Here is a 12,806-nt window from a genome sequence, read left to right as displayed (position 1 = left end):
TACCCAGTTACAGGTAGGGATGTGTCGTAGGTGGTGGATTGCTCTAGGACTTGTCATTCCTAGCACAAAATGTATGGGTTTTCTTCTTTTGTATTTTCTTTGCATTGGAAGTTAGATGGACCATTTCGATGCTCATTATTCAAACCTTTGAAATCAACCTAAAAGGAAAAGTGCCAGTAGGCATCATGCAGATTTTCATCCCTACAAACCATCTTATTTTTTAGTGGGATGCATCTGATTATGCCGTTGTTTAAACATGATACACAGATACATACTCAAAGTGGAACAATGAAACATGCATCATCATCATCATCATCATCATCATCATAATCCAAAGTGCTCTATATTTTTAACATCTGTTTTTATCAAACAAAAAAAATATGGAACTACTGGAGAAGAAAGGAAACATACTTAAATATCCCATTTTTCTGTCTTCGTAAATTGTGACTACAGTAAGCTGCACCTTCTCATCACACTCCATCACTTAACTGCTGAAACACGGGGCGACAAAGGAGAGACTCAGGCATATGGCATGTCATTTGGCAGTATATACACATACACAAGTACATACATTTACTTCGGAGCTCGGAGTTTCTCAGTGCCCTCTCGAAGTTGCCAGCAGCCCTCTGGTAATGACAGAATAAACCGCACATAACGAACTCCCCTGCTTTGCCGGGATAGGCACTTGTGCTGCTCTGCCTGCTGTGCATGCAGCCAGACCCATACTGCGGTACAAATACCCTTTTTCTGGTGCCTGTGGTCACACAACGCTGTGGGCACACACTTGGCATCTGGGGTAGGGAACTCAGACCTGTACTTCAGGCTTCGCATCGTAACTGTCTCCCACAAACCCACCCTCCGACTAGGAGGCTGAGTCGTGCCCACCTCGGTATATTTATAGTTCGAGTACATTATATGTACATTGCACGTACTACAGTCCAGAGGATGAAATATTTTTGTTCGGTATTATAATTAGCAAAAGCATTTGCTTCCTTATCAGCATTTAAAAGACGAGTACATCGACCTTCGGTGTCAAACCGCTGCATGGAAAATTTGGGTTGTGCTGTGTTTAAAATAACTTTTCCTGTTTACAGACTTTTACAATATCATATTAAAATAGAAAAAAAAAATACTCTACTGTTACCTTCACTTTACAAAAAGAGTGTCTAAGGCACAGTTTTGGTTACATACTTCACCAAGGCTGAGCAACACGTCATTGCCAGGCTGCGGAGCAGAGGTCTCCTCCCTCGTCATCCTTCTCGGGGGCTGCCTGGGCTGGCTATCCTGGGGCACTGAAAGCCCACGTCAAGGATTGTGCTTTTTCTTAACCAAGACATAACTTTGAATTCTGATATTTAGAAATGACACCCCCAGTGTTGCATTTTTTTGTTTTGTGTTTAGTCACTTTTTTAATAATCAAACCAGATAAAATTACTAAAAATGAAATTCACAGACAAGAAATACTTTAATTAAATATTGTGTAAAATGAACATTTTTTTATACAGTTAAATATATGAAAAAATGTACAGATAAAACAATCTTATTGTAGGGTCTTTAACAGTAAAATCTACCATTTAGTGAAGCTTTCCGTCTGGAGACAATGAAGCAATGAGTGCATTGACTAAGTAATCTAAAACACAAACAGATTGCATTTATGAAGAAACTTGCAAACTTTCTTAACATGTACACGTGACCTCTTCTTTAGAGCAAAACCTTACTTAGACAAAATATAACGGAGGCAATTCAGTTCCAAAGTGACTTCTCAGGCTTTTCCACTTAGCTAAGCCTTATTCGCTATCACAAAGGAAATGCGCGTGGCATTTATCAGCTGTGATACGCTGTAACGTTCTTTTAAACCCTTTAATAAATGCTTTGCTAAAATGTGCATTTTTGCCCAGAAAAAAAAAAAAAAAAAATCCCTCCTTTTTGGTTAAAAATTTAATTCTGCTGCAGTTTGCAACATGTTTTGCAGTGCTGCGTTTGCAACCTATTTAGTGCAAAGTAAAAAAAACTCCACATTTGTCTCTATGGATTTGGTACTAACAGCCACGATATACGATGGAGGTCATTCCAGTTTAAAAAGTACAGTCATCTACGGGTCTGTTACAAAAAGTTCCATAAAAAAACCAATAAACCTAAATAAACAAACCCCAAACATTTAAAAATTATGTATGATCCTGATTTCACATGAAACCTTTATCTTTTTTAAACAGTGCAGGGTTCGGGAGAATGCAGAGTGCAGCAGAAAATAGACACATAAAGGAGTGATATAGTTGTACACCAGGTTTGTGCTTTTTTTTTTTTTTTTTACACCAGAAATAATCCAAATGAAGTAGTGACTAACAATTGTGGTGTAAGCCTGTGATAAAATAGCACAAAAGTTCTTCAAAGAAGTTCACTTTTAAGGCATCAGAGAAGTTAATGTGGCAAACATTTTAATCAAAACATCAGAAGTGAATTTATTTTAAACTTTAGGCCTCTGAATTTTTCCAGTAAACACAGTTCAGCTATGTGGCAAAGTCATGGGTGGCAGCTAAAAAGACTTTTTACAATCTTTAAAAAAAAAAAAAAAAAAAGAAAAAGAAAACAAAAGAAAAAAAACAGAAATGCAACCACAAAATAGAGTCATCTTTTTTGTGGCTGTATCACATGCACATATTCTACTAGTATTCATTACAGCCATGTGGCACAATTTTGATTTGACTATACAACAAACAACTTTTTTTTCAAAATTATTTGTTCTGATAACTTAAAAATAATATAAAAATAAACAATGAATTTGACTTTTCCTCAAAAATAAAAAAAAAAAGGATGGAAAGTCTAAATAATAGCAACTTTATGAAGTACAAATGAAATGTACGGACACTAATTTATTTAAAAGAAAAACATGAAGGCAACAGTTCTTGGCTTAATGCTATTCTCAGCATCACAATACCAGGCCATGACAAAAACCAATACATACAAGAAAAAAAAATGATGAAAAGCAATATACAAAATTTCAAAGATAAATACAATATTTATAGTTGATATGTTACAAAATAAATTCCCTTAGTGACTGCAAGTGTTTATGTGAAAGAAAGTGTTGCAATGAATAAGACTATTTTACTCCTTATAGGCTTCATAAGGAATAAAATTTGCTTTTCTAAATATTTAAGTGGATCTGAAAAAAATTCAAGACAAGTGTATAAATATTTAGCTACAACTTTGGCAAAATCACAAAAGTCTACAATTTTATAACCACATACAAAACACATTAGGGAAGAAGGATCTAGAAGTCAAAAGGACAATTTTCTGGTACAAGAAACATAGACTTCACAGTAGCCTAAGAATGCAATAGTATACAGTGCTAGCAAAAGTTGAAAAAATGTTGCAGATCACACTTGCTTAACAGGAAGCTCTAGCAGTGGAAGTATATTTTTTTTTACCAACAGACAGTAGCAATTTTTTTCTCTGTCAGTGTGCTTGTTGAAGGCAAGAGAATTCAATATCAAAGTTACAATTTCTAACTACAATAAGTTACAAAGTTCCATTTCATTAAGATGAAGTTAAGCAATGATAAACCCTCCCGCGCCCGCCCCCGCGCCCCGGCTTTTGTTTTTCTAATCATATATTCATCCTTTTTTTTTCCAGTTTGATGGCTCATAACCTCCTTGGCCCCCTTTTTTCCACCACAAAAAAATATTTCACATTATAGAGATACACAACCATTGTGAATCTAGTTATGAGTACAGAAAAATGTTCGGAGGCATTTTTCATCAGTGTTTCATGATAATCAAAATGGTGCATCCACAAAGTTTCTCCCAACACATAGCAAGTACTAGACATAGCCAAGACGTAATCAGAAACTTTATACAAAATAGGCGTCGATTTTTCCTTATTCTTCAGGACTGAGAAATGTGAAAATATGAGAAAAATTCAGTCAATAAAATGGAATTGTTCATGAAGAAGTAGGCTGTTTGCATGTAGATTCTTAATAGTTTAAATAAAATCTTTAAACAAAGTCTTTTTTTTTTTTTTTGTAGCATTTCGATTTGTTGCTGATTCTGTGTGAAGATACTGTTTCCATCAGCATGTCTTAATATACTAAACTTGTCCCCTAAGCCCATCCTCTGAAGCTTGGTGCTACGGTAGGTAAACAAAAGTGACTTTACATTGGCGGGACTACAAGCCCAGACATAGCTAAAAGAAAAAGAGAAGAAAAATCAGCCGTTATTAGCACGCTTGTGTAAGGCACATCTGGTTCAAAGCGACCGCGATGCTCGGCACTGGCCGGGAGCGGGACAGGGCGGGCGGTTGCAGACCCAGGCTCCTCCACGCTGCACCACAGCATCCTCTGACCAAGGGACCACGGACACGTGCTTCTCCCAGCGAAACACTCCACAAGGGCTTCACGTTGTGGAAGGAGGCTCTGAGCGGGTTTTTGTGCGCAGAGCATCCCGACTCCCGCGCGCGCGGCATCTCTCCCAGTGCAGGGCTAAGAGCGAGGCGGGGGCCAGGCTCCTGACAGCTGAGGAACACCACGGTCGCTCCTCGTCATGTCAGGCATCACTCGGGGACGTCCCCGCAGCGGGAACCCCACCAACCACCGCTTCATGCCCAGGCCTGGTACCTGGACTGAAAACCTCCATTTCCATGATTGTACTTTATGATAACAGCCGGGCTGAGCAAGCCAAGGATTCTCAAAGACCAAAGCCAAGTACCCTACACCTGCTCTCAACTCTGGAGACCAAGCGCCATAAAAAGGCACGAGATTAATATCCCTGACCAGCCATCTCCTTTTTTTATAACAGATAAAGACTGAGATGCCAACAACTACTGCTTTTTTCCTGGTTAACTCTTTGGTAGAAACATAATTTAGGCAGTCTTTAATTTTAGTGTTGTTTAATTTTTGCCATAATGATATTTCTCATTAATTTATGTACAACAGATATTAATAAATCTGTTCGTGTAGTGATGTGAACTTCAATTTCTCAGTTCATTAATTTCAACAATATTAATTTATTTCGGATTCGCTGTTACAGCTTTACGGTTTGGAAAAGCTGGGTACATACACATTTCATACGTAACATAGCCTCCTACAGCAGCCAGTAGCGCAGTCTGCAAGACCAGAATTGCTCCAACGGCTGCGACGAGAGCCCCGAGCAGTTGTGGTCCAGCAGGCGCCGTAGGCAGCTGTGCAAGCTGATGCAAAGGACTTGTGTGGGAATATATCTCTCCAAAACACATCTCAAGTGATGCTCTTGAAACAGGTTAAAGTTTTCTAACTCTGGTACTTTTTTTCCCCCGATTAGACATATCAAATATGTAAAAATTAAAATGGCAGTTATAATTTTGCATGGTTTATAATATGACGTATTTTAAACCTAAACAGCAACCGAAGTTACCAAACTTAACTGGAGAATAGCGCATATATTGGCAGAGACCCTCTCTACCCAAAACATTTAGTTTCCGTATCATGTTTCCACTAAATCTGGAAGCCTGGCACCACGTCAGGCAGCCCCAGAGAGATTTGGTTCCTAGGGTGCACCTGAACTGGGGTACACGGGAGCTCATTTTGAGGTGCTGCTATGCTGCAATACAACCCTCAGCTGCCCTAGCCATCAAGATCACCACAGGTCAACCCAAAATATAGGGTCTTCCCATCTTTTTGGGTTCAGGTTGAGCAGTGATCTGTCATCACGCTCTATGTCCAGGTGATGGTGAGACCTAAAGGCTATGTCTCGGAGCCAGCACGAAACATGCTCTGCCAGCATGCTAAGCAAAGTGCAAAAGTCCAGGACTGATCTGGACATTTGCTTCTTGAAAGAATAACTTAGCAGAAAAAAAAGTCCAGATTTTTCTTCCAGAGGTTGCGTGCACAAATACCTTAATAAATGGCACATCATTATTTGGTACTAATACCCTGCACATCTTGATCACACGTTTATCGTAATCTCGCGTTTGGTTTCTGCTGTGTGAAAATCTAGGTTGTCTGCTACATACTTTTCTGGGGAAAAAAAGTCTGAATTCTTTAATTTAAGAGATTTAGCCATATTTGTTGAATTCTATCTGTGGCACAATGAGAAGGGGGGTGCAAAATTGGTGCTCCAGACATTTATTTCACTATTTATTTTAGTAGCAACCTTTGACAATTGTGAATTTCTGCACTACGTTTCCTGCTGTGCAAATTGATACCAAATGCCTTCTTAAAGAAAAATGGGGTGGCTAGTTTTGTAATAATAACTTTAATAGTTTCATCCAGGGGAAGACCGGAAAATTAAGCAGGATACAATTTAAAAGAATATAGAGAACCTTTTGCTCTGCATTACAGTCATAAGCAGAGAGCAATATCTTTCACAATCTATAAAAAGTAAATTACAATTGAAAACCAAATTTTGAACACATATTGTACTTCAAACTTTGCAGCAAGCCAGAACTTTCTCACTAAAAAAATTATTTTATACCTTAAATGTCCATTGTTTTAAACAGTAAAAGGCCCTCTGCCCTAAGGAACCCATACGCTTGCATCCTGCTCTTAAAAAAAATGTGTAAGTACTTAACTTTCTGATCATAGACTACGCAATGGAAGTCATACAGAGTTAACAAGATTGTGGCTTTTTGGATACGGTCCAAAGGCCCTTTTTTGTAGACTTACAGGAGTGAGTCATACCCACGGGACAACAGAGAGAGGGGTATCTCCTCTGCGAGCTGCTGCTTCCGAGTTTTGACCCTAATGAGGGTATCAGTTGGCTGAGGATGGATGCGCAGCTGACAGGGGTGGCATACGAATGCAGCAAGGAAGAAGACTACATGTTAGCTCTGCCTGGCATTGCCTGCATGCTGACCTTTCCGAGATTTCCCCAGATTGTCTTCTTTTTTACTCTTTTTCTTTTCTTCTTAACCTCTGTCCTGGATCTCTTTAGAAAAAAGTGGATCCCCTTATTGGCTATAGGCCTCTCCATGTTCACTCTTGAGCAGTAAGTCCTAAAATGCAGAGTGGCTTTTTGGGGCATGCTTACTAGCAGCAAGATCTTGCTTCTAGTGTGGTGGGCTTAGGTAGTCCTGATGGTTAGGGTGATGGTACCACAATCCAGAAGGTAGAGCAGCTCTACCTCTGCTTTATACTATGTTACAAGACAAAACTCTCCATCTGAGGTCCAAATGGAGCTCCATAGTTATGCTCCTGCTTTCTCACCGTCTTAGATGTACCAAGAACAGCTTTTTTTCCACACACAGGCAAATCCTACAGTGGTTTACGCAGCAAGGATCAGTGCAATTAACCCCCAGATCCCTGTAAAAGGACTACCTGTGTCTGCAGGGCTGTTACATGTCAGGTTTTGCCATACTTTCACCTGCCTCTGCCTCTGCACAGTGCTAACAAACCTTTATAGGGAAAACTGGGCTGCCCGGCCCCATCGTGTTGGTGTGCGATGCCTTGCCATAGCGGGGTCAACCAGCTTCCCTGAAAACTATCCAACGGGCTTTTATTTCAGAACAGAGCTTATGTGGGGAAAGGTAACATAACAAGCAACAAGAGAAAGGATATCCTGCCCTGTGATTAAAAGAGCACGTCATCCCTTCTTTATCCAGATTCATAGACTGCAGGATTTACCTTAGATACAATGACAGTGACCATGAGCTCTTGCTTCTATCTTGGCTTGACTAAATGTATGTGACCATTCCTAACAGTGCAGGCTCCTCAGCTGTCACTCAGCTCATTCACATCCTGCTGTATGACGAGGCTCTGTACTTGAAGATCACTGAAAAACTTCAGCTGAGTTGGACTGCAGCTCTTGAATTCCATAATTTAATGTAAAAAATGTGCTGATCAGAAAACTCTCGAGCTGCTTGTACAGCGTTCAGAAAGCAACTAATTAAACTTTAAAAAGGGCTCAATGACAACAAATGACTAAGAAAATAGGAAGGAGGAAGCAGAACCCCCCTAAATAACTGTACAGGTAAAATGCAGGGTAAATAAGTATCTCCTGCATTGCTGGCTTTTCTTTATGACGTCTCATGAAGGAAGCATATGACAAATTCATCCCCATCTTGCCACTCAATTCTGGCTGCAATTCAGTTCAAGGCACTGGTTGAGATCTGTGAGGACAGCTGGGTGAAGTACTGTCATCCCAAAGCCTTTCATGAGTTCAGTTTGAATTAACTCAATAGCTTTGGTTGGAAAAAATGATGGTGCCTCTCTGCTGTGATGATAAAGGAACTCACCAAGGATATGCCAGATGCAATTTGATTTTCTCCTCAGCCCAAGGGGACCTGAACCCCCATATTTTGCCTTTCACTACAGTACCCTAACTCTCACGATACAGAGCATCACCTCATGGTGCCATGTTAGTTTGCATAAATAATTCAACTTTTTGTCACAACCCTGGAACTCAGTGCTCTAATTACCAGACCAGAAAGACATTCTTGGTATTTCTCTGGGTCATTTTGCTCAACACAAAATGATTCAGTTTAGCTGCTTCAGCTGGGTGAGGAAAACATGACAATTTTTTTTCCCCCAACACTTCTATTCCTTTTCAGTTTGGCTGCTGAATCAAAACCCGAAGTTTCTGAACATCGCTACATCTGGATACCTCCGTGTTTCACAAGTTTTGAGTGCTCAGTGGGGTAGGGACAGCCTGGTGGGGCAGCAGCGCAGGTCTCAGGGACACCTAACCTAGAGCTTTTGTAATACCCACGGGATGCTGGACTTCGTGAGGGATGACACCAGGACTGCTGCTTGGATTGCAGCATCCTAAAATCAGGGGTTGAAGGGACCTTTAAGCCTTCAGTGGGCTGTCTGGGCCCGGAAGAAGCTTAGTCCAGAGCAGGGTTGGGCCTTAGCCTAAGAGCTAACTTCACGACCTATTCAACAAAATCAGTGTTGGTTGATCTGAAGTCGTCTACCAGGCATTTTGTACCTGAGGATGAAGACCTGTGGTTACTGGGGGTTTGGGGAGGTGCCAAGGGAGACTGGGTGCTTGGTGTTTGCTGGGAATTGGGCATTTAGCCTGCCCAGTTCTGAAAACCCCACTTTGCAGGAATCTAGATCTCTTAAACACCTGAAACCTTGAACATCTGATGGGAAGTCCTTTATTTACATACTAAAATTACAGAAATTTGGATAATTTTAATTTAGATCTTTAAATAATTTTATTTTTCAGAGTAAAGCAGTATCAACAAGTTAATAAGAATATACACATACATATCTGCTACAGACTAGCTACAGAATAGCTGTTCAGATCTAAGCCATGTGTTACCACATTTCATTTCATTTCATTTTTTTGTTTTGTTTTATTTTATTTTATTTTATTTTATTTATTTATTTCAGTACTTACTTCTTATACTAGTGTATTTTTATAAGAAGAGGAAAGTAGGACACTGGATTATTTTATGAATGGATAATCTTTTCTAAGAATATTGCTTATACCTGGTATAGTTTTCTACTTACAGTTAACATAGTAAAGCTTCCACTAAAGACATATGTAATGACAGAAATTGTTAATCTAATTATCCTTTTCTTTAACATTCATCCTACAATAAGATTTGCGTAGCTGGATCCTCAGCCTTTCATTGACCTGAGTGCATAATAAGCTCTCAGATGCTTGTTTGGGCCAAGAAGTTATTAACAAGGTACAGGGACATCCATTTTGAGATCCTGGTCTCAAATGGCCTGGATTTTTCATGGACAGGCAGTTCTGTGGGATTGTCTCTCCAAAGTGCCTTAAGCTAGATATAGCACAAAATGCAGGTGTCCAGAATTAGTTTGGGCAAATCAAAATATCTGTCTTCATCTGTTTGCCTGTGAGAGTTCATCACATTATGGATATCATGGCAATACAAAGAATAAATAATACTGCACTACCTACATCTTACCTAAAGAAAGTCAAGAGGAGTGATGACCTCCAGGGTAAGAGTGTCTGCAAGCCTTTCTGATTCGCATGGGATTTGAAGTCCTTCAATTTACTGCACTGTGCAACGAGGCTTGTGATTTGTAAATTGGAGGCAAACAAACCTTTTAAATGATTCTAATGCATCTGACAATATTATCTTCTAAAAGTTAAGATATGCTGTACAAAGGAAATCTTCTTTGTTCATATTTTTATTTCTCCACCAAACATACGCTGTATCATAATGCCTCCTGTCCCACTACCAGCAGATGACCATGGGAATTCTGCAACTGATTTATAAATTGTTCATTACACTACCCACACAAAATCACACAGATTGAAGAAATGCAGAAGCTTAAAATTGCCTGCCTTAATTAAAATATTTAGTTGTTCATTTAGGGAAGTATCCACTCTAACACCACAGTAAGAGAGTGAGTTGGGACCAACAAAGCATGCAAACTAACTCACTGCACAAGCAGCTAGCTAGTCCAAGGGAAGGTTAGTGCACTGAGTAAGAGCTTAACCTGATTCACACTAATTTGATTTACTTTCAAATAACTATTGCATCATATGTAAAATGAGGAAATCTCACCACATTATGCTGGAGTGCTGCTGGTTTTAAACATCCATAGAAATGTGTTCAGAAAACTTATAAACGCCAAGAAGTACACAAAACCTCCGAGACGCATTCAGGGATACAGTCTTACTTTAAAATTTAAGGCACAAACTCCTAAGGGAAAATGCCAGAAAAACAACCAGTTTTCTCTAATGCAAGTATTAAAAGTGTACTAAGATTTGCTTAAAATCTTAGCATACCATTCGTGCTACCCTATTTCTTCTCCTGCTTTTGCATTCACTATGAGAGCACCAGAAACCCAAAAATATAGTGAGGTACCTTTCTCCGAAATAAACGATCAAGGCTTGAGTGTATGCACCAAAAAAGCAATACACAGAAAATTGAGAGAGATCCAGCTCACCTTGAAGTCCATTTCCATTTGCACTGGTGCAAGATGGTGGAGGAGAGGCTTGGGGCCTGACAACAGGAGCAAAGGCGCTCTTTTGTTTCACTGCAGAGATGACATTGGCAGGTGAGAATGAGAAAATGCCGTGTGTACTGCTACAGTTTGAAGGGAGGGTGACCGAAGAGGCTGCCATGGTAGGGCTTGACGGCACTACTGCAATAAAGCAAAAATAATCAGGACTCAGATTGAGGTTTTCACGGCAAACATGGAAAAAGAGAGTGATAGGGCCTTGCCTCTTAAAATAAATATATATATATATATAAAAAATATATATAAAAAAAAAAAATGAAATGCCTTGGCTTGGCCACTCTCTGGATAACAGGCAAACTCTTTTGTGTTGGACTTTTGTTACAAATTGTGCAGTCACATTTTTTTTTTTCTATCTGAGATTGTATTATGGCACAAACAGATCAATTTATTATATTCATTTTTTCGTCCAGCCTCCAGAGTCACCCCTCCTTTTATCCAGTAGCTCACAATATAGGAAATCAAAACAATGCAAGTATTTGATTTTGTAGTAAATATGAATCTATATGATGATGTGTTACCAAAAATAGACACTTACTGCCATAAGGAGAGTTAGCTGAGGAGCCATTAAGAAATCCAGGGGAACCTGGTACACCTAGATTGGGCATGCCGGCATTGCCATATCCATTCATGCTATTGCTGACTGTGTTGTAATTGGACTGCTGAGGAGTACTGCTGGGAACATATCCTCGCGGGGAAACACTGCTTGTGTTGCGACTGTAACCTACTGTGTTAGAAACCCCCCCACCCCAAAAAAATAATGTTATTTTATAATATAGACTTAGGGCTGGGGGGTTTCCTCATGCAGCATATATTACACAGTTTTAATTGATTGCACAGCTTTGCTCTAAGTTGTCTCTTACTGCCCTATCAACTCTTGCAGTTTGAGATAACCTTATCACGCCAACCCTACTTAAATCATCTGCGAGCACTCTATGTTGTCTCTCCTCTTAGCACAGACAGCCAACAAAAGCTCTCTTCGATCCAGCTGTGTCAGGTGCCTTCACGTTTGTCTTTAGGAGCAATTATCAACAGGCTCGAGTCCCGCTTTGTACCAACACACTGAATGAACTTTCAGCCTCTCCAGACCTTCAAATGCCAGAGCTGACAAGAAAAACTTTTTTGTTGCAGTGATTTACTTTAAAAGGCTGTTTTGGGGTCTTCGTTTTATGATTGATATTTTTATACTAACAACAAGCTCGTACTTTCGTAAGGTGTAGCCATCGGTGAAAAGTAATTCAAGATCAAGTACAGAATTTTATAAGGCTTATTAGCTTGGAAGTGCATTAAAAGACAATCTTTTTAGAAGAGGAAACATAGCAGAATCAGGATTTTAAACACCAATTTGTTCCTATCTGAGCAATCAATTTAATAATTACGTTACAAGCAAAAAATATGGGTTTGAACATATCTAATAAACCTGTTTCCCTCCTTTCATTAGTATCAAAATTAATTTTAAATGCAATATGCTACATGCATTTTCAATTACAACAGGTAAATTAAATCAACTATTACTTTTATTAGTACATATATGTCACACATGCCTATAAACAAAGTATTTTAAAATCACAGACATCAAATTAGATTTATCTGTGTAAATATTCCAAAACCAGGTGGAGATACCTAGACATAATTATTTTATAAAAAAATACACGTTGTATATTTACTGTGAATAATAAAGAGCTTTCTACACTTTGCCAATTTTTTTTTCCACTGGAGATTCTTTATGATAACAGTAAATGAAAGAACAGGAAGAATTAAATATTATGAGAAAGTTAAAGACGGCATTTCATTACACGATCAGACATATGACTATGGGGAGAAAAAGAGGTAGAACGCAGCAGTGACATCAGCTTGTATTAATAGGCACTGGCCAAAAGCAGTCAACAAC

General features: G+C 39.1%; 1 protein-coding gene across 1 annotated transcript in view; it reads right to left on the bottom strand.

The window, feature by feature from the left end:
* Window positions 1–1,457: 1,457 nt before the first annotated feature.
* Window positions 1,458–12,806, bottom strand: part of EBF3 (early B-cell factor 3) — a 149,539-nt gene continuing 138,190 nt past the window's right edge. The window contains exons 14-16 of the mRNA XM_009326010.1: window positions 11,454–11,642; window positions 10,844–11,041; window positions 1,458–4,179 (exon numbers count right to left, since the gene is read on the bottom strand). Of these exons, the coding sequence (XP_009324285.1) occupies window positions 4,148–4,179; window positions 10,844–11,041; window positions 11,454–11,642 (419 nt within the window). The 3' untranslated portion in view covers window positions 1,458–4,147. The remainder of the gene's footprint in view (window positions 4,180–10,843; window positions 11,042–11,453; window positions 11,643–12,806) is intronic.

The sequence above is a fragment of the Pygoscelis adeliae genome, unplaced genomic scaffold, assembly GCF_000699105.1.
Source record: "Pygoscelis adeliae isolate BGI_AS28 unplaced genomic scaffold, ASM69910v1 Scaffold4, whole genome shotgun sequence".
Taxonomy (NCBI): Eukaryota; Metazoa; Chordata; class Aves; order Sphenisciformes; family Spheniscidae; genus Pygoscelis; species Pygoscelis adeliae.
This window is presented reverse-complemented; position numbering and strand designations above follow the sequence as displayed.